General features: G+C 39.0%; 1 protein-coding gene across 1 annotated transcript in view; it reads left to right on the plus strand.

Moving 5' to 3' along the window:
* Positions 1-26,061, plus strand: part of fbn1 (fibrillin 1) — a 107,003-nt gene that overhangs the window by 46,211 nt on the left and 34,731 nt on the right. Inside the window, exons 14-49 of the mRNA XM_061883818.1 lie at positions 275-400; positions 847-969; positions 3,584-3,706; positions 5,691-5,843; positions 6,158-6,211; positions 6,599-6,724; positions 6,812-6,937; positions 7,031-7,150; positions 8,203-8,340; positions 8,415-8,465; positions 8,552-8,677; positions 8,766-8,993; positions 9,076-9,201; positions 9,964-10,092; positions 10,659-10,784; positions 11,711-11,836; positions 12,146-12,268; positions 13,215-13,340; positions 13,701-13,826; positions 16,673-16,795; positions 17,021-17,143; positions 17,246-17,371; positions 18,194-18,316; positions 18,445-18,567; positions 18,677-18,844; positions 19,449-19,517; positions 19,605-19,730; positions 22,925-23,047; positions 23,217-23,375; positions 23,456-23,527; positions 23,608-23,733; positions 23,812-23,937; positions 24,194-24,319; positions 24,424-24,540; positions 24,627-24,752; positions 24,844-24,963. Of these exons, the coding sequence (XP_061739802.1) occupies positions 275-400; positions 847-969; positions 3,584-3,706; positions 5,691-5,843; positions 6,158-6,211; positions 6,599-6,724; positions 6,812-6,937; positions 7,031-7,150; positions 8,203-8,340; positions 8,415-8,465; positions 8,552-8,677; positions 8,766-8,993; positions 9,076-9,201; positions 9,964-10,092; positions 10,659-10,784; positions 11,711-11,836; positions 12,146-12,268; positions 13,215-13,340; positions 13,701-13,826; positions 16,673-16,795; positions 17,021-17,143; positions 17,246-17,371; positions 18,194-18,316; positions 18,445-18,567; positions 18,677-18,844; positions 19,449-19,517; positions 19,605-19,730; positions 22,925-23,047; positions 23,217-23,375; positions 23,456-23,527; positions 23,608-23,733; positions 23,812-23,937; positions 24,194-24,319; positions 24,424-24,540; positions 24,627-24,752; positions 24,844-24,963 (4,452 nt within the window). The remainder of the gene's footprint in view (positions 1-274; positions 401-846; positions 970-3,583; positions 3,707-5,690; positions 5,844-6,157; positions 6,212-6,598; positions 6,725-6,811; positions 6,938-7,030; positions 7,151-8,202; positions 8,341-8,414; positions 8,466-8,551; positions 8,678-8,765; positions 8,994-9,075; positions 9,202-9,963; positions 10,093-10,658; positions 10,785-11,710; positions 11,837-12,145; positions 12,269-13,214; positions 13,341-13,700; positions 13,827-16,672; positions 16,796-17,020; positions 17,144-17,245; positions 17,372-18,193; positions 18,317-18,444; positions 18,568-18,676; positions 18,845-19,448; positions 19,518-19,604; positions 19,731-22,924; positions 23,048-23,216; positions 23,376-23,455; positions 23,528-23,607; positions 23,734-23,811; positions 23,938-24,193; positions 24,320-24,423; positions 24,541-24,626; positions 24,753-24,843; positions 24,964-26,061) is intronic.

Consider the following 26,061-nt stretch of genomic DNA (forward strand, 5'->3'; position numbering starts at 1 on the left):
ACTGACCTTTTTGCTGCAGTTTCTTAAAAAACTTTGGAGTGCTGTCATAGAGTTGTTCTTTGACAAGCTTTTTGCGGTAAGTCTTTCAAAGCAGCAGAGAGGTGCTCTAACTCTAACAAGTAAATATACATAAATCAAATGTCCACTGTAGAGGATGCTGGTTTTCCGGAGTATATAAAATATGTTTAATATTAGTAATGTGGCCCCCAAAACAATTCAGCTGAATATCATTGCCTTAGAATATACAGTATGTAATCGCTGTTCTGTTTTTTAGACCTGGACGAGTGTGTCGCTAATGGAAGAATCTGCAACAATGGTCGCTGTGTGAACACTGAGGGAAGCTTCCACTGTGTCTGTAATGCTGGCTTTGAGATCACAACTGATGGCAAAAACTGTCAAGGTCAGTCAGCACATTGGCATCTATGAAGTAGAACAGTTTGGAAATGTTCTGTTTTTTACATCGAAGTCAGTATAGTCATATCCAGTGGACTTTGCTGCTCTTTCAATTCCCTGCTTAAAGGAGCAATTTATTTAAAGACATGGTATTTAAAGATCAATCAGTGCTATAATGAGCAACTAGTCATGCTGAGGTTTTGAATGTCTCAGCTCATTAACTACAAAATGTTTATATTTAATGTCACTACCAATCTTTTTCCAAATAATTCCTCTTTCAATAGTTCTTACGTTGCAGTCAACTACTTGTTTCTGTTAATTTTGACTTCGACTTCGATGAAAAAATTCCTCAATATTACTTTACGGTGTTTCCATGATTCATTTTATGACTGCAAAACAATAATTAAAAAATAATTGTGAACCTCTCATTAACGTATTTGTGATTGTTCTCAGACCAGGATGAGTGTCTGATCCGAAACATGTGTCTCAATGGACTGTGCATCAATGATGATGGTAGCTTCAAATGCATCTGTAAACCCGGCTACCTACTTGACACTAGTGGTCGCATGTGTGTAGGTGAGTTGGTAATCCTTCTATAGTCATCCATGCATATTCATCTTCACTTCACTGTTGTGATTGCATGTGTCGTGAATAGATGGCTCTATTTCAGTTCACTTGGAGGGTGGCCACATCCCCAGTATGATGGTATTTCTGTTATGGGAATCCTGAGGGCAAAGAAATCCCCTAAAAAGCCTTGCAAAAAATCCCTAAGCATCCTGGCAAGATCGCAGCTGGGCATGTGGATCATTGGGGCCCGCCTGCTGTGGACTGACGTTCACCAGCAGCCAGCCCTTCATAAACATGCTCATGCACAGGGAAAGGAACTTGTTATAAAATTAACAAAGGATGGAAACAAGCTGTTTCGCCTGTCAATCACTGGGACATTAACCGTTCGGTTTTCTTCTAACCTATTAGTGAAGTTACTGTAGCACACATTCAAGGATTCAAAAAGGTTCGATTATACCACTGTACTTTTTAAAGCAAAACAAATAATTATTGGAGTAAGACAATATTGTATTTCGGTTGAATAAAAAAGGCTGTTTAGTTTCAGTTAAAGGGAAACAGCACTTTTTTGGGGAATTTTGCATATCGTTCACAATCCTTATGAGAGACAAGAAAAGAAAAGGTTGTTGTTTTTTTGCATTTTAACTTGTAACAATCATCTCGTTTTAGGTAGCTAACCATGCAGCTAATGGAAGCAATCCATTCTGCCTCTAAATCACTTTAAAAATGCATTCAAAAACCTCTAAAATACTTGATTTACGTTCCAAACTACAGCGATATTGTTATTTTCAGAGCGAACACTGAGGAACTTTTTTGTTTTGTGTAATAACACATCAACGTGCTACCATATTAGCTGTGAGCTAGCTACGGCGAGAAATGAGCACGTGAAACGCATTTGAGTTTGTAATTCACAACATAATGCGATAGGACATCAATCTGTACTGACTGAAAAACATGAACAATCATATTACAGTATCTTTAAAGTATTTGTCCACATATCATTTTTTGTTTGTACACAACTGAGGTAGCCAGACAGCGTATGTACTGTAGTTGTACTACCAAACATGGCGTGCTGCGTGTATCATGATTGACATTAAAATGACTCACTCGATGGACAGTAGCTCGTTTGTTTCAGTTGGCTGGGGATGTTTCCAGTTTATTTTGGGTAAGCACTCCTTTTATGTCAGCATAGCTTGGTTCCTAGTACCACATTTGCAGCGTCAATGTGACGCAGACCTCACTCTCTGGCTTTTGTTCGCTGCAATACTTCACTGTCTCTTCGTGCTAATTTCTATAAGCATCTTCCGTATATTAAGCTTCAGTAGTAGGAAGTACATTCGTTGCTGGAAGTTGGAAGTGCGCTGCTATGGAAAAGGAAATAAATGCGCTGAGGAATTAGTTCCGGCAATGCTTAAAATGACCAATATACGGTAAATATTCTACATACTACTTATTGTAATGAATGTGTCTGTTATACATCATACTGTATATATATTTGCAGTGTGTATCTAAAACATTGATTAAGGGTTTTGAAGTTGTTTTAGAGGGCTTTGAAGGCTACAACTATGACTCCCATTAGCCTCATCTCCCAAGCAGTTTTAAAATTCTAAAACAAAAATAAAATAAAAAAAAGGCAGGTGTGTTTTTGTCTCTCGTAAAGATTGTGAACAATGGGCAACATTCCGAAAAAAGTGCATTTCCCCTTTAAGGTTGTCAGTTAAAAAGGCTAAGCCCCGACTTTGCTCGTGTTATCACAGTGGGGGGTGGACGAGATGGTGATGGCTCTGTCAATGATGTTGTGTGAAATCATACCAGCACAACACTGCATAACAATGAATTTTCAAAGAAAAGGAACAACAACACATCAGCATCTTGAGGCTCTTGACTCGTTGACATGTAGCAATTACAAGCTTTGCTTAAAAAATATGTGTTTTATGCTCTTCCCATTCGATTCCCATTGTCACAAGGAGTGATAGTTCTTCCTGGCCATTCAAAAGACAGCAGCCAGTCAAGTCCACCCTTTTGGTACTGTGCTCTTGTGGTTAGTACCTCAATGAAAAGGTGCCAAAAATGACAACTCTTTAAAAAGGAAGTGCAATTATCATTTGTGAAGCCAATTTCCTCTTAACCGCACTAAAATAAAGTATTGTTAACACATTCCTTTAAAGCTGAGTTACAGTCATGTTGTACCACTTGGCCTTTGGTATTGAGATGTTGACCTAGTTAAGTCATTGGGTGTGTGCTGACGTATGTGGTCATTAATGAAACGTGAGTCAGAAGGGTCCCAGGAGTCGCCCTCCAAAAACTGAAAACCATCTGCATGCTTGCAGCATTATCGTTTATCATGATCATCAATGTGATATGCTCAAAACCATGATGAGAGTTCATGGAATTGAAACCGTGCCACAGCTTTCACTTCAACTTTCAGTCAAGTAATACGCAAAGTATATACACTGCAAATTGATTCAGCAGAACATTTTTACTCACTGAGAATTTATGTATTTGCCATTTATGATTGCATGTGTTGAAATAAAGTGGATTAACACAAATATTTTAATGTTACTCTGATGGATAACAGTTGTCAGCGATGTGGCAAAAAAATCTCTTTGGTTTTTTCTTCCCCCAGACATTGATGAGTGTGAGATTCCAGGTATGTGTATGAACGGACACTGTGTCAACACAGAAGGTTCTTTCCGATGTGAATGCATGGCGGGAATGGCGGTGGGCCTTGATGGACGTGTCTGTGTTGGTAAGGAACTTTTTTGTCATATTGTACATTCAGTGAGTATTATTGTACTCAATGCAAACAGCATTGCAAAATAATTGCTTCCTTTCATCATCACAAATGGGAAGATTATCATAACTTTAACCATTTGTTTTGATCCTGTTATTTTACATAAGCTATAGAATGCTAAAGTGAATACATTTGAGCATTATAACCTGTGGTGTTAATCAGATGAAAATCCTTCCATCTGTCCATTTCCTACAGATTTTATCCTCATTGTGGTCACAGGTAGATGAAATTATCTGCTGTGATTCATCCCATTTACATTTAAAGTCAGCAGCAAAGAATATGTTTGCCTTTGCTTTTAGCTGTATTTAACAGGCGGTTGAAAAAAAAAAAACATCATTAAACTTTATTCTGTATTTTGATTTGTTTTAAAGGCCTACTGAAACCCACTACTACCGACCACGCAGTCTGATAGTTTATATATCAATGATGAAATATTAACATTGCAACACATGCCAATACGACCTTTTTAGTTTACTAAATTGCAATTTTAAATTTCCCGGGAGTTTCTTGTTGAAAACGTCGCGGAATGATGACGTGTACGCGTGACGTCATGGACTGTGAAGAAATATTAGCGCTGCGCACACACACAGAGCTAAAAGTCGTCTGCTTTAACCGCATAATTACACAGTATTTTGGAGATCTGGGTTGCGGAATCTTTTGCAATTTGTTCAATTAATAATGGAGAAGTCAAAGTAGAAAGATGGAGTTGGTAAGCTTTAGCCTTTAGCCACACAAACACACGGTGATTCCTTGTTTAAAATTCCCGGAGGTGAAGCTTTCCTATGGATCAGAGCGGTCAAGCGAACATGAATCCCGACCAAATGTCAACCAGCAGTTTTCGCTGAGAAAATGGTGGTAAAAAGTCGCCACTTACCGGAGATCAGCTGAGCTCGTGCCGTCCATACAGCTGCCGTCAACTTCCCTCAGACACTGGCCTCAAGACACCCATGGACACACCCTTCCGACTATCAGGTACTATTTGACTAACTAAAACACTAGCAACACAATAGAAATATAAGGGATTTCCCAGAAATATCTTAGTAAATGTGTATAAAAACATCTGAATCTGTCCCAATGCAATCGCATTTTTTTTTTTTAACTTGATTTATTTATTTATTTTTTCTAGTCCGTCGCTATCAATATCCTCAAACACAAATCTTTCATCCTCGCTCAAATTATTTGGGAAATTGTCGTTTTCTCTGTCCGAATAGCTCTTTTTGTTGGAGGCTCCCATTAAAAACAATGTGAGGATGTAAGGAGCCCTCAACGGGTGACGTTATCGTCTGCGACTTCCGGTAAAGGCAGGGCTTTCCTATTAGCGACCAAAAGTTGCGAACTTTATCGTCGATGTTCTCTACTAAATCCTTTCAGCAAAAATATGGCAATATCGCGAAATGATCAAGTATGACACATAGAATGGACCCGCTATCCCCGTTTGAATAAGAAAATCTCATTTCAGTAGGCCTTTAAAGCTGTGACAGCCACATGAAACTTCCTCCTACATTTTTTTCCTGAGAATACCCTGCAAAAAGCTCTGTTTGTTTTGACATTTACAGAGGATTTTAACTCAAACAATTGTGTAAAGTAGTATACAAAAGTAATAATTCAGCAATGCGAAAGTAAATGGTTTGCATTGTGATTAATTAATACTGATTAGTATTTATCAACGATCATGTGGTTATTGTGATTAAAAGCTTTGCAAACATAATTTCCCACATTCTAACGTTTCTGGGTGTAGTGTCTTAAAAGTGAAGTGTTGTTTGGTCATGCTGAGTTCTCACCAGGATGATTTCAACTCAGGAGAATGCTTCAATCCTCTGAATATTATTAAGAGGGAACAGCCGCATGTTTTCCCATTGTTGTTGTTTACTCCCTCTAGTTTCCTCCTCTGTGTCATCTGTTACACACTCAGTCTGCTTGGTATGTTCATATGACACAGACACACACATGCGCAGCTCCTGCTATGGTGGTTACAAGCGAGGCCAGTGTGTTCGGCCTTTATTTGGAGCTGTGACCAAATCCGAGTGCTGCTGTTCCAGCACTGAGTACGCCTATGGGGAACCCTGCCAACCCTGCCCACCACAAAACTCTGGTAAGCACTTTCAAATCCCATATGGAGCCACCTCCCGCCCTCTTAATTCAAAACACACCTACACAACCTGGGATGGCTCAAACGCTTAGCCTACTTTGACACATTAGTCATAGAAATGACCAAGCACCACCAATTAAAGTTTCTGTGCAGAATAAACCAACACTGCACCACATTAAGGGGACATTTTATTATACCATTAAGGCAAAAACATATAAGTGGCTAGTAACTTGGGAATAAATGCTTTAAAATGTCTTAAATTTGAAAACATTATTTTTATGTATTTTTATTAATGGCCAAACTGTGTTATGTTGCAGCTGAGTTCCAGGCTTTGTGTCCAAATGACATCGGCACAACTGGAGATGGAAGAGGTATGCATGCAACAGTGTGCTTATTCTCTGTTATTGCGATATGACAAGACTGTACAAATCATTTGTAATGCCTCCCAAAAGGGACAACCACGGTTAAAAAAAAGTGTGTGAATGTTTCCCAGTCTTTCAGGTTGTCTCAACCACGTCAGTGTAAAATATGATGGTCAAAGAGGAGAGTTACTGTGAACTCCCTGAAGACATTTTTACCAATTAATCAAGGCTTGATAATACGCCTGTTGTGACAAATAAAATCCACCCAATGTCTCAAGGAAGTGATGGTTCTAATGTGTCATGTGACATTATAATGTCTTAGAAAAACACCATCAATCGGTTTTCTGGATGATGTTTTTACATGGAGATGCAACAGCCTATTGTTTGTCTTCTTAGACATTAATGAGTGCGCCCTTGATCCGGACCTCTGCCAGAATGGCGTGTGTGAGAACATGCTAAGAACATATAAATGTACCTGCAACGAAGGCTTTGAGGTAGATCTGACGGGCAAAAACTGCATTGGTAAGTAACAATGCGTTCTGTCCACTTGGAACACGGTACATAGATATGAAACATAAGCAAAATCCTGATAAATGTGTTTTCCTTCAGATATCGACGAATGTCTGATAAATAGGCACTTGTGTGATAAAGGACTGTGTAGGAACACACCAGGAAGTTTCACCTGTCAGTGTCCCAAAGGATTCACCTTTAATCCGCAGACAGATGTCTGCAAAGGTCTGTGATGTATTCTCTTTTAGCAAATGCAATAAATACTGTGATGACTACCATGTGTTAATAATACAAAGCCGATCATGTCTTTTGTCACAGATGTGGATGAGTGTGAGTCTAGTCCTTGTGTCAACGGAGACTGCGTGAACAGCCAAGGGTCATTTGTGTGCTTGTGTTCAACTGGCAGTTCACTGGACAGCTCTGGACTTGAGTGTATTGGTAAATATAATTTCATAAATTACCATTCCTGCAATGTCCCACCAATAAATACATCATATTTCACTACAAATTGTATTCATCAACCAAGGAACCAATGCTGTTCAACTTCATTTGGTTTTGATTTTAAAAGTTCCCCAAAAGCAAAATAAAAAACAACACTTCGTCCGCTAAATTAATAACAAACACCTCTACATTAACCTATACAGATTTTTATTTCATTGAACGATTTAAACTGGCTGCTGTTTGCTTCCAAAGCCAAATACTGCCCTTAAAAATGTTCGTTCATCAGCTATTGCACATCAGTTTTATGCATTACACTGTGTTAGGACTATTTTCGACTAAAGATTGTCTTTGTCAAATCTGATTCGTTACTGTAGATATTGCTCGTCATCGACGCAAAATCCATGGCATCATTATTTTTTAAACAGATATGTGGTACTATACAGTAGTCACTATGTGCCAGTAACTTCACAATGAAATAAAACATTTAAAAGAAATACAGTCTTTCATTGAAGAAAACAAAAAAATGTTTCCACCGCAAAGAATACTTTTTCAACACTCTGTTAAACTCAGCTTAGGCTTTGGCGTAGTGCCGTGAAGACAATCAAACTTGACTATCTGGGAAATAAAAGTCGTAACAGGGTTTCGGCAGGCGAACCTAGGAATGTATCATGGCTTTTGCCAGAAGGGAGCAGTGAGGGAGGCCTTCTCGATCTGATCAAAGCTACGGGTGTTTCTCCAATTCGACGGTGAGGTCTGTGTCTGACGGCGACACGTTCCTCACATTAGAACAACTTCCCAACACATTCCTTGTACGTGGGGGGCCTCAACTACTCAACTTGCCTCCCTCCGTGGGGGTTATTGTTTGACGATTTCGACTGTAAGGTTGCTAGTCGGATCAAACTCCTCTGAATTAAATTTGCCCACTATTCTGAAACACCTCAACAATGTGTTAATTATGTAATGGTCAAAACTCAAATTACTACATGTTTAGCTTTTCTGCTTGGCTTAATGTTAAGGGAAAATTTGAATGTTTGTGTCTGCTGAATTAGAGACGACTAAGAGCACTTGCTGGCTGAAGATCATAAATGATCACTGTGAAGTCAACATCAATGGGGCTACGCTCAAGTCTCACTGCTGTGCCACACTAGGAGTGGCCTGGAACAGCCCTTGTGCCAAGTGTGAAAAAGGTAAGCTGTCTACGTGCTAAACGCTCTTTTCAGAAAATCCTCTTGAACATAATTTGTGTGTCATTTATTGTCAGATCCCATCTGTGGTAAGGGTCTTGCAAGAGCCCGAGGAAATGTGTGTGAAGGTAAGGTGCTTTGATTCAACGTGGATATTAACATAATGGGAACTTTACAACCTTATAAAGCTGTCTTTTCTACTGCTGACTCTCAGATGTGGATGAGTGTCAAGTGTTTCCTGGAGTTTGTACCAATGGCAAGTGTGTCAACACACATGGCTCATTTTTTTGCCAGTGCCCCCCTGGGATGACAGTTGATATGAATGGCAGAACCTGCATCGGTGAGTACACAATTTTGTTTTGTGCATAATGTTTTTTTTGGAGTCGACCCATGCAAAAATGAAATTTTCTATTTTTTGTTACTTCCAGACTTGCGCACAGAGCACTGCTACTTAACACATGAGGATGAGCGCTGTGGAGCGGTGATCTCAGGGAAACACCGCGTGGATGCTTGTTGTTGCTCAGTGGGTGTGGCCTGGGGCCCAGAGTGCGACGAATGTCCGGAGAAAGGGACCCCGGAATATGCCCAGCTATGTCCTCTTGGACCAGGCTTTTCTCACCGGGGTGACTTCATCAATGGAAGACCATTCCTCAAAGGTATTAGGGCCATTCACAGTGGCAGACATACATGGGGGTCTCCCCTGTCTCTCACCCATCTTTGTCCCTTGACCCCTCTCAGATATAAATGAATGTAGGATGATAAACACACTCTGCTCAAATGGGAAGTGTCGGAACACAATCGGAAGCTTCCGTTGTCGTTGCGATAATGGCTACGCACTGGATTCTGATGAAAGAAATTGCACCGGTGAGTAACAATTAAGTGCGAATTGATTTGCTTTACTTCACAAACAATAATCAATATAATCAATACACATGAGCAATTAACAGTCAGTGTTGATTTCAACAGAACAATGCCATTTGGGACCTTACCTGGCTGAATTCAATTTAACACATTAGCTTACCTTACATTATATTATTTTGTTTACATTTGTTTACTCAAGCTTACCTTCCAAACAGAGTGGCTTATCAAATGCATTGGCTTAGTTTATTTTACCTTACCATATCTCATTGATCTCAGCTTAGACTTTGTTTTAAATTTCCTTACCAAGCAAATTAGAGAAAGGGGAGAAACAACAACATTGTTGATTTCTGTGTAGCACCCAACGGGATAATCCTTTTTGACTGCTGAGCTATGTCCTAATACCGAAAGAATCAAGTTTGTAGACCCTGAGGTTTGGAACCAGACGACATAAAGTGTGGGAAGTAATGTCATTGTGATACTCCATAGACTGACACTAATGTTACATTTAATGTTTGCCAGCAATAATTACTGTAAAATTATTGAAATTCTGTTGCCCAAATTCAGCTTTGTGTTTAAAGTAGTCTGGTGGTTGGTATGGTCTTGTTGTTGTTGGACAATTTGACTAGTGTGTTTAATGTATCATTTTTAGTTAGTATAACAGCATGGCACTCTCATTTAGGATTTTGGTATATTCACTTCATGTATTCGTAGTTATTTTGTAGAAACACTTTGAACCCTGGCAAATCGTGTTTTACTTCCTTACAGATGTCGATGAGTGCCGCATTTCTCCAGACTTGTGCGGACCAGGCCGTTGTATCAACACTGCAGGAGATTTTGAGTGCGAGTGCTTTGAAGGATACGAGAGTGGCTTCATGATGATGAAAAATTGCATGGGTGAGTGATAAATCCTCCTTCACACACAGAGAATGCAATATACGTTGTAATCTGTGGCTTGAATGATTTGGGCATTAGAGAAAATGTTCTCTCACTTTTAAGCAAAGTTACTCAACTGTTCGGGCTTTAAGCTTCGAATGCCGTTTTGTACTCTTCTGTACTATTTTCATGGCACCATAAATGTAATTGGCCTTTATTACATACTTGACCTGCCATTAAACTGGACTCACCATCAACTAAAAGTGTCAGTGTGCCACCATCTAAAAAAAATTACTAATTTCTCTATTTCTGTTTTAAATTACATTTGTCAAACCTGGTTAAAATTTGTAAACGATGTCCTCACAAGATTGTGAGTTTGAGGGCTTGTGTTGGCTGAGGATATTAACCCAGGACTACATAATACATAATATCAAAAAAGGTTGGGTAAAAACAGAAAGCCAAATGTAATTAATTTGTCCTTCTTTATTGAATTACTTTATTTTACTAAGTCATTCCTGGTAGCTAAGGTCACGTCCAGTCAATTTTGAGTTGCATGATCCTCCATTTTTGAATTCTTCCTCCATCAGACATCGACGAGTGTGAGCGTAACCCTTTGTTGTGCCGGGGAGGTGAATGTGTCAACAATGAAGGCAGCTTCCAGTGTGTTTGTCCCGCGGGACATGAAATCGCTCCTGATGGCTCAGCTTGTCTAGGTGAGTTACAAAAAAGGGTTGAGGTTCAGTATAGAGTTGGATGAACCCCTCCAAACGTTTCCCTCTTACACCCACTCTTTGGCAAAGGTAAATACCCTCGTTAGCTCTGAGAATAAATTGTTTTATATAGATGATGAGTGGGGTATTTAGTCAATGAGTAGAGACTGCAGTGTGAAATGTCAGTTCCTTTTTGTCCTCCGGCTCAATGTTTTTTGAGCTCGATGGACATTTAAGTGTTTTCATGTGCAAGTTGTACAGTTTTTTTTTTTTTAAATAAATGCATGGGCCAATATGAACTACTTACCTTAACATTAAATATTACATTTAGAGATGCACATAATGTAAAGCAGTTTAGTTTTCTTTTTTTAAAAATACATTTTCGAGTTATGCTTTTTTCATATACATGATTACATTTTTACATTTTAAACTTTTTTAAGTGAAGTACAGACTCCAAAAACCCAGTTTCTTTACTCACATAAATGTTCCTCTGTTGGATATTAGTTCATCAACTCAAAAAGTTTGTCAAAAACAAATAATTATAATCAGAAATGTTTGATAGTAACTTCACCCAAACAAAAATATCTTAACAAATGGAATTCCCATGTGTCACTTAATATGTAATGCTAAAATGCTCAGTGTTTTGGGCTTGATAAATGATGTGTTGACAAAATGATAACATATCTAGTGGTCTTTCATGACTTTTCAGTCAAATATGTTTTTGTTATGGTTTTAGCAAACTGTGAATAATTGAATAATACAGAAGAATAATACAGTATTATTACATTGTTTATCCAGAGTGGGTCCAGTTCCTTTTATTGTTATCATACCCACACACCTGTACAGTTGACTACAATGCATAACTTTGACTTGTCGCTTCAGCATTTATCAATTTTTCTTGAGTCGAATGTCATTTTTTTCTCCCACAGACATTAATGAATGTGAACTGAGTGATAAGCTGTGCAGACATGGCCAGTGTGTCAATATGATCGGACGCTACCAGTGTGTCTGCGACACTGGCTACAAATCTACTGAGGACAGGCTGGGCTGTGTGGGTGGGTACCTTCGCATAGCATTGTACACATGTACAGCTTTGCATGATATTGTTCACACGTCTCTGCGGTGCTGACCTGTCTTTGCTCGGGATGGTCTCCGGCTGGCCCCACTATGGACTGGACTCTCACTATTATGTTAGATCCACTATGGACTGGACTTTCATAATATTATACTAGACCTACTCCACGTCCATTGCATCTGGTCTAGGGGGTTGATTGATTGATTGATTGTAATTAGATGAATGAGGAAATCCATGCTAGCAGTATGTAACATGTTTATTTTTGGTGGGGTTTTCTTTTTTTTTACAGACATTGATGAATGCACCATTGAAAATGGAGGCTGTGAAACATTTTGCACCAACTCAGAGGGCAGTTACGAGTGTAGCTGCCACACTGGGTACGCTCTGATGCCGGACCAGAGAAGCTGCACAGGTAATTTGTTTTGTAGCCTTCCTCATGCGTTTGATCATTGTCTACAGCTGACATACAGTCCATTGTACCTGAGGATGTTGAGTATTCAGCCAAATCATTTTTGACATATGTTGGTGTACGATCGTATATTTACTACATTGTGGTACGCTAGTTAAAATATTTAGAATAAAGGCTTACATTATGGGTGATTATCACTTTTTGTGACCTTTTCAAAATCTGTATTTTTTAGCAGATTTAATGGTTGCGATTCAAGACCACCCATGAATAACGAATAAACGCAAGTATTTTGGACGCTCATAAAAATGACTGTTTTAACACTCTTAATAACTCTTCAATGCTGCATTGAAGCGCTACTGTATGCTACGCCGGATTGCTCCTTCCCCACCAACCACTCCTGGTTGTGTAATGTTGATTCCGGTTTTGGGTTTTCAATAAGAGTGACTGTTGTAATTATGAAAATTAGAGTCAGTCATATCTATCCCTCTTCAATTGCCATAGTTTACTCTGGACAAAGTAAGCGAACAAGCTAAATGAATTGAAGCACAATCCAGGTTAAGCCTTAAATATACCTCACACGTTTATTAAACACATTTTGAATTGTAAAATGTAAAACCATTGACAATATTGAAAGGTGTTCGATAGAACATTTGGAATTGCTTTTTGCCTGGTCTTCAGGCTTGCGAAACAACCGCTACTACACGTTAATCTCTAAGAATAAAAACAGTAGGTTTTTTGCAAATTTACTGTGTTGCGAATACTGAATCACGAATAGTTGAAAAACCATTGTATATTGTTGTGGTAGAGTTGTAGTTAAAAAAATTGTGGCATGTCAAATTGAGCTGTTGCTCTCTGTGCATACAAGATTAAAACTGTTAGAGTAACAGTAACAGCAAATTTACTCTTTACCTACTCTATTTTTTGTCTGTTTTGTTTTGTTTTTTTCCAGATATTGATGAGTGTGAGGAGAGCCCAGATATCTGTGATGGAGGCCAGTGTACCAACACTCCGGGGACGTACCAGTGTCTTTGCTTTGATGGCTTTATGTCATCAGAGGACATGAAAACCTGCCTGGGTAACTGATATCATTTTATTTCAAAAATAAAACAAACAAACAGCAGATTAACACTTAATACTTTTTAGGGGGGATTATGGTCTTTCAAAGTCATCCAAAAGATGTGTCATGACAATAAGACTTTATGACTCAGAGTGGTAAGGGAGCAGTGAGTAATGTTGTTGTTGATGATACTAAAGTGAACATTGTGGTGGAGAGGAATGCGTGACATTTAGATATCTGGTTCCACTGAGAAACAAAACAAATCCCTCACAACAATGATGCGAGCGCTTCTGAACGGTTCTTCAAAAGTGCCCATTGTTCTTCTCATTAAAATCAAGCCCATGCTTGTTTCACTCTTTCCCTTTGCTTTCTCTCAAGATGTGGACGAGTGTGAGCTAAACCCCAACATCTGTCTGAGTGGGAACTGTGAGAACACTAAGGGATCCTTCATCTGTCACTGTGAGCTGGGATACTCGGTACGCAAAGGGACCACAGGCTGTACAGGTGATGAAAGCACATGCATACACACACTGTTGGTGTAACGCCGGTAAAAAATCAGGATGCAAATGAGAAGCGTTTTTGTGGTTTAGGGTAACAGCAGGTTTAATAAAGAATGCAAGTATAAAGTCTGGCTAACCGGAAGTATCTCCAGCATTACTCACTATTATCCAAAAACACATGGGAAAACATTCATACATATACTGTACATACATAACAGCAGCCGCAACAGAAGCAGTGAAGGCACTACTTGCTTTCAAATGCAGTCATCACACGTATTCATCACATCGCACCTTTGTTTATTCCTGCGCTGCTTTTTAAGTAGGGTGTGTTAAACATTACGTGATGGTTGGAAGAACTTTGCATGATGTAATCCCCTAAAATGGCTACAGAACACATAAATACGAAGTTCATCCGGCCTGATAGAGTTCATCTCGTCTGAATGAAGTCTGATTTACAATAGCTCTTAGAGGACTGCTGTAGAGGATTCGTCGACAGCTTGGATTGGGATCCTTTCTCGGCTTATCTTGTTAAAATGAGTCAGACGCACAGTCAGCAGCAGCACGTCTACCTTCAGACACAAATAAACAGGGTTTCTCTGATGTTTGATTAAACTAACAATACACCCACTTGCGCACCAGAGTCCTTTTAAAATGTTCACCACAGTATGGACCTTGGAGCAGGGAAGCAGACACTTGTGATTCACAGTTTTGGAATTTGGAAGCCTGTGCTGTCTGAGTGCTTTTCTAATTGGTTACGATACCCACACAGGCATCCTTATGTCACCATTTGCATAAGGCACATTCATGCTGCTGACCATTCAAACCGTTTTCTGGTCAGCTCTGAGTTATGAGTTGTGCATTGTCCTTACAAGTATTGGGTTCTGTACAAATACATCATCCTCATCATATTCACATCATTTTTTTAGGCCTCACCAGTACCGTACCTTGATAAAAAATGTTGGTCATGTAGTTGTCTTCTCCTTCCGTGACTCACGTGTCCCCAATTAGCATCCTATCATAAATCTTGCAAGTTTGCGAGTTATTGACATCTGGTTCAGTTGTTGATGACGCTGCTGCCTGGTAGATATGTCAGTTGTACTCCATAACACAAATAACTTCAGGAAAGGGTTTGTGTTTTGGCCCATTTTTTGTATTTAGGTGTTTTGGGTAACTGATTAGAAAGTTTGCATGGGCAGAGATTCCCTTTTGTGGTTTGCAAGTCGGGTGATGTTACAGCTGTTTAAAAGTAAATGAAGATGATGTGTAAAACAGGCTGACTTTTCCGCCTCATGTGTTACTCCAGTGCCATGTTGTGAGGATGGCGGCAATAATAGCAAACATTATGACTTGTCGACAGGAAGTCAAGCTGGCACAAAACACATTGCAGATTTTTCCTTTATTTGTTTATCCATCATCTGTCAAACATTTGCCCTGTTAAGTGAAACCTCATCCATGACACCAGCTGTGGATGTTGACACACTTCTTGAATGTTGGAGTCTTGTTTATCTTTTATATTTCCACATGAAAATGAGTTTGTTTAATGTGCTGTCTTGCATCAAAGCTTTTAGAAAAATTATATTTATTTATTTCTGTGATCCAGAGAGATTTGTTCCCAGCCCTCATATTAACCCCATCATCAAATATATTGTAAACAAGCCATACACTCTCCTTAGGGAGACTTAAACCTCAGGGAGCTGCTCTCTAATTGAAAATGTTTTGAATTACTGGCCTCTGAGTTTGTCTCACGATACAATCATTAAGCACATTCAGAGTATGGCTACCATTCATGTGCTGTATTACTGTATATACACACATATGCGCATTAGATATTAACTTCTCACTGCAAAAGAGTGGAAAAAATATCAGCTAAAAAGAACAGATTTTTGGAAAAAAAATGTAAAACTAGTGAAATTCTCTATCCATGCAGCTAGTTAATTTTTATTTGATAAGACATTCTATATTAACATTTATACAACTAGTAATTACAAAGACTTTTAAGCCACAAATAAGTATTTTATGAAAACAAGCATTATTCAACTTGCAATTCTTAAATTAAGCATCCTTGGGCTGTTGCATAATCTTGCATAAAGACTTTATAAGCATGAAAAATTAAAAAATGTTTTAATTTGTATTATTTTCTAAATGTTTACATCTTTAAACTAAAATAGACGTTTAATTTTTCATTCTAAAATTAAGATTATGATGTAAATTCAATGACAAAAAATAAGTAAATAGCTCTTAAACTAGGTAAATTTGTAGAAATAAAATTTTAAAATCTTGGCGAGTGGCAAGTCATTTGCAGTGTGCCAGGACAGTGGATGACTGAGTGTTTCTTTCATTCTGCATTATATAGCTTAAAAAGTTAGAGGCAGATCTTCATCTAACTTTTAAGAATTGTCCAAAATTGAATAAGGTACACGTCATTACATTTTAAAGCAGACTTGCTCAGATTTGAGGCTATTGCTCTGAATCTTATCCCTGATGGTGTATTGGTACAAGCTTTGCCTTTAATGGTAGTAAGTAAGGGTTTAATTCCTGGCCAGTATTGCTGAGGAGAAGCAGCCGACGTAAAAATGAAGCCCAAACCATTCATGTGATTTCCTCACTGTAGTGACCTACAAGGGTGGAAAACAATTTCTGCATCGCTCTTAAATTGTATAATTGAAACTCATCTTTCCTTGGATGAAGGCAGTAGGCCAACACATGTTTTTTTTCTGTTTCCTGCTGCTGCTTTACCATAAGTAAAATGCACTCATCTCTTCAGTGTAAACACATGCTGGCATGAAACATACATTCTAAATGATCACACCAATATGCCAGTGTCACTTTTATTTCTCCTCTTTTAAACAGATATCAATGAGTGTGAAATTGGAGCACATAACTGTGACAGACATGCATCGTGCACCAACACAGCAGGCAGCTTCAAATGCCACTGTGCTCCAGGGTGGATTGGAAATGGATTTAAATGCACAGGTGACCCACACATTGTTCATTTATGGTTTACAAAATATTGATTCTGCAAATCTAACTGTTATAATCACTAATTTTCTTGATAAACGGCTGACATGCAGAAGAGGAATTATAAACAAGCTTTTTTTAAAGAAAAAATAAATGCTAGTACAATTTACAGATTAAATACAGCCTTTGCATTACCTGTACACTTAATATCAAATTCTGTTTAAATGTTTTCACTCTAAGACCTGGACGAGTGCTCCAATGGGACGCATATGTGCAACAACAACGCTGAATGTCTCAACACCATGGGCTCTTATCGCTGTGCATGCAAGGAAGGCTTTTCTGGGGACGGATTCTACTGCTCAGGTCACACATTTAACCAGCGGCCTGACTTACTTAAAATGTATTATTACTGCACCAAATTGCTGAGTTCTGAGACTGTGTTATTTGTTGTGCCGTAATTTGCAGACAGCGATGAGTGTGCAGACAACGGTAACTTGTGTGAGAGTGGCCACTGTCTGAACATGCCTGGCGGGTACCGCTGTGAATGTGACATGGGCTTCATCCCCACCGCTGATGGCAAGGCTTGTGAAGGTAATACATTGCAAATGTTTGTCCTGATGATCCTGGCAACAGAACCGTGAATCATACGCTATGTTTACCGATTTGAACATGTTGAATGGTCACTTGTTTTTCTGCTTGAAGAAGACATTCATCCAAACCGTCTTCCAATGGAACTCGTGAGATAATGGAAGAGGACCTGAGAAGTCATGCAGGATAGATTCATTAAATTTAGTTGCAAGGACAAAGCTAAGAACAAAAAAATAATTGAACACAATAAAAATAACACAATAATTGGATTGCCAAAAGAGTGGCAAAGTATTCTTAAAACATATTCAGTCTAAGGTTGTTAAATCCCACATTTCAAAAACCATTTTGTGAAAGCTGTCATTCATATAATGTCAGGAGAAAGGAAGACACTGTGTTTCATCATGATAGATTGTGGATTGACTGAAAACCACAAAATAAACAGTTGCTTATACTTAAACTAACAGCAAGGACTTGTACCTAATGCCAACCGGGAGCGGATGACTTTAGATGCGTCACACAAATCTAATTGAAGGCACAGATTGTTCAGATGTGTCAGACATCCTGAAATAACCAATTTATTCTTTTGTCAGGACAAGATTGTTATGGTCGGATATCCTTGTTAGCTTTTCCTGTTATGTACTAAATGCACGTGTGTCTGTAGACTGGTTAACATTTTTCTTTGTTCTCAAAATGTTAATGTTAGCAAGGCCTTCACTTTTTATCTCATAAGTCTATGATCCATTATTCCCTCATCACCGGGATGCTCTCTTTTTCCCATTGTACTCTTCATTGTTCTCATTCTTCATCTACATGTCTGTTTTGCAGACATAGACGAATGTACCTTCGCTGACATCTGTGTCAACGGACGTTGCCGAAATATTCCAGGTCTTTTCAGATGTGAATGTAACATTGGTTATGAGCTGGACAGGAGTGGGGGCAACTGCACAGGTTTGATGAACACCTTTTAGTTTAATTATGCTTTCCAAATAAAGCAATATTGTAAAAAACTAATAATTTCTATTGTACTCATGTATTAAAATTACACTTTTTTAAACTTGTTGCTCGTTATTTTTCAGATATCAATGAATGCGCAGACCCTACCATTTGCATTAATGGCATTTGCGTTAACATCCCCGGAAGCTACCATTGTAACTGCCCACCCGACTTCGAACTCAATCCCACCCGAGTGGGATGTGTAGGTGAGACACAACAGGGTTTTTTTTGTAGAGTCTGATATCTATATTCTGTTATACTGAAGTGGAGATAAGATAAAATAAACATGCTTTTGCCTTTTATTTATGCAAACAGACACTCGCTCTGGAAGCTGCTATTTGGACGTGCGCTACAGAGGAGATTCATCCACAAACTTGGACTGCTCCAATGAGATTGGAGTTGGTGTTTCTAAGGCGTCTTGTTGCTGTTCTCTGGGCCATGCTTGGGGAAATCCGTGTGAATCATGCCCATCTGTCAACTCCAGTGAGTCAAGTATTTTTTTCCTACAGGACATGCTGTGAAAATTTACAGTTGAAGATTAAAGTTAGAAATATTATGACGTTATGTGTGGTTAGCAACAGAGAGGATGTCACCATCGATGAACAAGCTAAATTGTGTCTATGCGCAGTCAGACTGTTCCGCTAGTGACATTTCGCAATTTTGTATGATTGGTCACAGGAGGAAACAATCCAATTTCCTATTTAGAACCCTGCCCCCTATATTTACTTTAAGTGTTTTTTTGTCGTTACTACTGTCAGTAGAAATGTGAAGGGTCCCAACTGAATTTCAGGCCTGGTTTGACATTATGTTATAGTATTCTGCCAAGAGGCTTCAGGGTACCTGCTCCTGTAGTGACCTGTTTGTGAGTGTGCGTGTTTTTCGTACTTGATGTTACTGTCAGAAATGAAAGCACTTTGTGCAACTTGTGTGAAAATTGTCAGCAGATGGTTTCAACCCTTGCAGGGACTGTGGTCTGCCCCAAAGAGGAGGCCCTGGCAAACAAAAGTATCTTTATTGTCTAACAAAGCTGCACCAAACTAAGCTTCATTACAGTTTGTCAATGTTGATGTTTCCTTGTGCCCAACAGCCGAGTATAAGACCCTGTGTCCTGGTGGAGAAGGCTTTCGACCGAACCCCATCACTGTCATCTTGGAAGGTCGGACACTAGAGTATCTTTTCAGCTTGGATAAATTGGCGCTGAAATCCTATCCTCATTGTAATTATCTCTCTCTCCAATTGACAGACATCAATGAGTGTCAAGAATTACCAGGCTTGTGCCAAGGTGGAGAGTGCATCAACACATTTGGCAGTTTTCAGTGTCAATGTCCAAGGGGTTTCGCTCTCAACCCAGAAACCAGAGTCTGCGAAGGTATTGAATGAACTGAACACAAACCTTCACTGAGACATGTCTTTCATCTCATTCTGTTCGGTTTCAATGGCAAGAACTGAGCTGGGCCTTCCAAACGTTTGTACAAGCAAGGACATACAATACATACATTTTTACATACAATCTTTTACATTTTACAACATTTTACTGTATTGAACGTGACAGGTAGACACCGGTAATGAAACACTTGGGTTTTACTTATTCAGAGTCATTCCATCTTGGCGGCCAAGTACATTGGTCTTGGAGGCGACACTGCAACTCAATGAATTTTAAAATAAATCCACTGACAAGACAGTAGGCAATGCCAACAAGAACCACAAGCAATATAATAGTGCTCAAACACTGAATGACTTATTTCAGAATTTCACTGAAGTCAACTACTTTGTCGCTTAAGTTTTGTTCGAAATGTTTCTAGTATAAGCAACCAAACCACACAACCTGTAAGGACTCACTTGGCTCCCTACAGCAGGGGTCACCAAAATACGCCCCGCGGGCCGGATACGGCCCCCCAGTGTCCAAAATCCGGCCCGCGGGAAGTCCCAAGTTAAATTATTTATTTGTTTATTTTAATTTTTTTAGGTTTTTTAATTTTTTTTAATTTGTCCTTTGTAATCCATTTTGTCTCCTAGCCGCTCAGGCAAATTATATTGTCGAAAAAGGCATTTTCCCATTGATTCCGTGACATTATCGCACTCGTGCGGCAAATACGTGCTCTATCAGTCAATTAGTGTGCGGGGGAATATTAATGCAGTCGTGATCAAAAGTTTACATACACTTGTAAAGAACATAATGTCATGGCTGTCTTGAGTTTCCAATAACTTCTACAACTCTAATTTTTTTGTGATAGAGTGATTGGAGCACATACTTATCCATCACAAAAAACATTTATGAAGTTTGGTTTTTTTACAAATTTATTTATGGGTCTACTGAAAATGTGACCAAATCTGCTGGGTCAAAAGTATACTTACAGCAATGGTAATATTTGGTTACATGTCCTTTGGCAAGTTTCACTGCAATAAGGCGCTTTTGGTAGCCATCCACAAGCTTCTGGCAAGCTTCTAGTTGAATTTTTGACCACTCCTCTTGACAAAATTGGTGCAGTACAGCTAAATTTGTTGGTTTTCTGACATAGACTTGTTTCTTCAGCATTGTCAACATGTTCTCAATGGGGTTTAAGGCAGGACTTTGGGAAGGTCATTCTAAAACCTTAATCCTAGCCTGATTTAGCCATTCCTTTACCACTTTTGACGTGTGTTTGGGGTCATTGTCCTGTTGGAACACCAAACTGCGCCCAAGACCCAACCTCCGGGCTGATGATTTTAGGTTGTCCTGAAGAATTTGGAGGTAACCCTCCTTTTTCATTGCCCTATTTACTCTCTGTAAAGCACCAGTTCCATTGGCAGCAAAACAGGCCCAGAGCATAATATTACCACCACCATGCTTGACGGTATTCATGGTGTTCCTGGGATTAGGCCTCATCTTTTCTCCTCCAAACATATATCTGGGTATTGTGGCCAAACAGCTTAATTTTTGGTTCATCTGACCACAGAACTTTCCTCCAGAAGGTCTTATCTTTGTCAATGTGATCAGCAGTAAACTTGAAACGAGCTTTAAAGTGTCGTTTCTGGAGCAAGGGCTTCCTTCTTGCATGGTAGCCTCTCAGTCCATGGCGATGCAAAACATGCTTGACTGTGGACACTGACACCTGTGTTTCAGCAGTTTCCAATTCATTGCAGACCTGCTTTTTGGTGTTTCTCGCTTGACTCTTGATCATCCTGACCAATTAACTCTCAGCAGTAGGTGATAACCTGCGTTTTCTTCCTGATCGTGGCAGTGACAAAACTGTGTCATGCACTTTATACTTACGAACAATTGTCTGCACAGTTCCTCTTGGGAAATGGCTCCAAGTGACTTTCCTGACTTGTTCAAGTCAATGATTAATTTTTTCAGATCTGTGCTGAGTTCCATTAACTTTCCAACTGTCGCGTTTGTAACCAAGTCTAATTACTGCATCACATGAGCCCTATTTAAATGGGTTTAGGGAAGTCAACAGGTGTCATCAATCATCATCACTCACATGAAGTTAAGAGGCCTTTGCCATGGAGCTAATTTGATTTGATTGTAACTTTTCTACACCACCAAAATTGATAATGTATGTTGCTGTATGTATACTTTTGACCCAGCAGATTTGGTCACATTTTCAGTAGACCCATAATAAATTCATAAAAGAACCAAACTTCATGAATGTTTTTGCGACAAAAAAGTATGTGCTCCAATCACTCTATCACAAAAAAATAAGAGTTGTTGAAATTATTGGAAACCCAAGAAAGCCATGACAGTATGTCGTTCACATGTGTATGTAAACTTTTGACCACGTAGGTACATACTGTATATACAGTTTGGCCCCCGGCCAAATTGTTTTAACCCAATGTGGCCCCCGAGTCGAAAAGTTTGGGGACCCCTTCCCTACAGCATCAACATAAAATAGCAATAATAACATTCTCAATGCCTTTTTAATTTTAAAGTTCTTGTGTCAACATGAAAGTAGATGTTCCTATCTTATAAGAGTGTGGCAATCATACTTGTTTTATTCAAAATTGTAATCTAATATAAATTCATTTAATAAAGTCAAAAATAAATAAGGCAACAAGAGAAATATCCCACAATTCTCTTTTTTAAGGTAATCTGCAAAGCAAATATGGGCATCTACATCAATATGATTTGCCTAAGTAGCTGGACAGGACTAAAAGGAAAAAATAAAAATAGATACATTTGTACGGCTCCTGCCTTGATTCGTAAATGATCTGATTTCACTCAGCTCACTCAATAACCCCAAGTATTTTTTACAAATCCAAAAGCATTCTCCAGGACCTCTCATACATGTTTTTATTCCCTAAAATATCATATTTAATTTGCATATATAATGTTTTTGCTTAGCTTGGTCAACTGTCTAAAAAATGGATGACAGATGTGGTATTGCTGTGGAATAAATTTTAACATCTTTAGAAAGTATAGCAAACGTGTTCATTGTTTTAAATGTTCTATTAATATTCCTGTAGGCTTTAAGATGGTGATGTTGTATGTGCTTGAAATGATGGTGCCATTAAATTTAAACTTGATCCCATATTTTTTCAAAGAACATGATAATATCAATCAAATTATTTTTTTGTGCAAAGATATCAATGAATGTGAGCACCCTGGTATTTGTGGGCCCGGCCAGTGCTACAATACCATTGGAAACTACACCTGCATCTGCCCAGCGGACTACATGCAAGTCAATGGAGGCAACAACTGCATGGGTATACCTGCATTTAAAATAAAATTATAATTTGATATGAAATATCACATTCAACAAGTTCAACTGTATATATTTTTGTTGGACACCATATAAATCACAGACATGGTTGTAAGTTGTTATGTTTGGACTCCTGCATTCTAAAGTAATACCATTAAATTTGGCCTTTAAAGATATGAGGAAGAGCTACTGCTACAGGAACTTTTATTCGGACAACAGGACATGTGACGGAGAGCTGACTTTCAACATGACTAAAAAGATGTGCTGCTGCTCCTATAACGTGGGTCGGGCATGGCACAAACCCTGTGAGCAGTGTCCTCTTCCCAGCAGTGGTAATGTCCCATACACACACACACAATGATATACTTATACACTCTAGCAATGGTTTAAACTAAATTCTGTGTCCTTTTAGATGAGTTTGCTGTCCTGTGCGGCAGTGAGAGACAAGGATATTATATAGACATCACTACCGGACGAGTCATTGGTAACAGTGATTCTAATGATTTAAAAAAAACACGTTAGTTATTTGTTTGTGTACATTTAATGTCTTGCTTTATGTGTTAGATATTGACGAATGCAGGGAAATCCCAGGCGTATGTGAGAATGGAGTGTGCATCAATATGATCGGTAGCTTCAGATGTGAGTGCCCCATCGGTTTCATCTATAACGACAAGCTACTGATTTGTGAAGGTAAAACTTTGATTGAATTTATCTTGTAAATCTTTTTCGAGGCTGACTGCCTTTGAACACCTCTCCTTCTGTTGTCAGATATTGACGAGTGTCAGAATGGGCCTCTGTGCCAGCAAAATGCAGCCTGCTTGAACATGCCAGGAAGCTACCGCTGCGAGTGTAAAACCGGATATCGCCTTAGTCCTCAGTCGGGACAATGTCTAGGTACACTATATCCTTCCAATTATTTAGTTAGTCACATAGAAACACTTTCAATTCTGATGGCCCGTAATGTTTCAGTAATGATATCAAAATACTGGTAAGATAATGTTACCATGCTACATTATTACATACAAAAATTACACACAAAATGTTTGAATAATTAACTATTATTTTGTCTAAAAGCATTTTCTTCAAGAATTATTTCCACTCATCTATTTAAAAAAAATCAATAACATAATTGTTTATGTTTGTCTCTCAGACCGTAATGAATGTCAGGAAAATGCTGGTGTTTGCAATCCTGGCCAATGCATTGATACACTTGGGAGCTATCGCTGTATCTGTCCAAATGGATTTAAAACAACCCGGGACCAGTCAATGTGTGTTGGTAAGATTGTTCTGGTGCCCTCTCGCTTCTGTTTTTCTAAGTTAGAAAGTGCCATGCTGTTTAAATGACTATTTTCAGATGTGTGTTTAAATGATTGTTTTCAGATGTGGATGAGTGTGAGCGACAACCCTGTGGGAACGGGACCTGTAAGAACACCGTGGGCTCGTACAACTGTCTCTGCTACCCAGGCTTCCAAAATTCACACAATAGTGACTGTATAGGTGGGTGCATGTTTGGATTGAAAAGAGCATGAGAATTAAAACATAAACTTTGTGCTAATTTGCAACTGCATTTGCAATGTGTTCAGACGTTGATGAGTGTTCCATCCAGAGGGGTCTTTGTCGTAATGGACAGTGTGTGAACACCCTGGGTAACTTCTTCTGCGTTTGCAACGACGGCTATGAACTTACGCAAGATGGCCGACTGTGTGCAGGTAAAAAATAAAAAATCCTTGATTGTTAAATTTTTACTACATGTTTTATTTTACACTATGCCACTCATACCGCACCTTTCCTTTTTCTCAGATATAAATGAATGTGCAGTAAACCCTGGCACATGTGGAGCTGGGACTTGTCTTAATCTGGATGGCTCATACAGATGCATCTGCCCGCCTGGATATTATCTACATGAGGAAACCTGTGAAGGTAAAATCAGGCTAAACAATAAAAAGCACAATTTCATATTTGAACTGAAGTCTCGCAATATTGGCAACACTAAAATTGTCTTACAAAGCACCAGCATTCGCAATGGCGCACTAGTCGCACTTAGTAGAGTGCAGACTTCCACCAATGCCTAAATAATACTACTACAGCTAATAATCATAATGTTAATATTATAATTAATTGTTATTATTATTATTATTGGATTGAATTTATATGGCACCTTCAAGACACCCAAAGTGATTTTACACTGAGAAACCATTATTCATTCACTCTACGTCACGGTCAAAGAAGGTGTTGGTAAGCTATCAAGAGTAGACTAATGGAAACCCATCCACCCATCCATCCATTTCTTACCGCTTGCCCCTCTTGGGGTGGCGAGGGGTACTGGAACCTATTTCAGCTGCATTCAGGCAGAAGGCAGGGTACACCCTGGACAAGTTGTCACCTCATCACAGTACGACTGATGGAAACGTGGCTGCTAATTCACGCCACCGCCATTTTTGACCACCACCGAGCCTTCATTCATATTAATACACCAGTGTGGGCAGCTCTGGAGGCATAGGTGTTGAGGTGTCTTGCCCAAGGACATAACAGAAGTAAGTGGGATGGAGGAAGCAGCATTCAAACTGCCAGTACTTCTGGACAATCTGCTCTACTTCCTAACTACTACTGCCCACAGATATAATGCCGGATGGTTGATTCTCTCCTCAACATAATATAAAAAAAAAAGATGTCTAGCTGACTAAGTTGCAGTCAGTAATGCTTTGCTCCTGCCCTGTCTATGGCAGTAATACACATTACATTGATATTTGAACAACCACTGCCATCCCTCCAATGACAATTTAAACATGTTGGCCAAGAGTCAAGTCACGTTTTCTTGTTGAACCATTCCATGACCCTCTACAAAGTTCAAGAGTTTAATTCATAGGTAAATTTGAGCTTTACTGATAAGTTGAAATGCAAGTCAAAAGTAGAGTCTATTGCCTTGGCAAAGGTGGGGAAAAAGTGCTGAGCACAATTCATAAACATGCCAATAGTCTCCTGATGTGTTGCAGAGCACACTCAAAGTTTGATATAAGG

This window comes from Nerophis ophidion, linkage group LG02 (genome assembly GCF_033978795.1).
Source record: "Nerophis ophidion isolate RoL-2023_Sa linkage group LG02, RoL_Noph_v1.0, whole genome shotgun sequence".
NCBI classification, from domain to species: domain Eukaryota; kingdom Metazoa; phylum Chordata; class Actinopteri; order Syngnathiformes; family Syngnathidae; genus Nerophis; species Nerophis ophidion.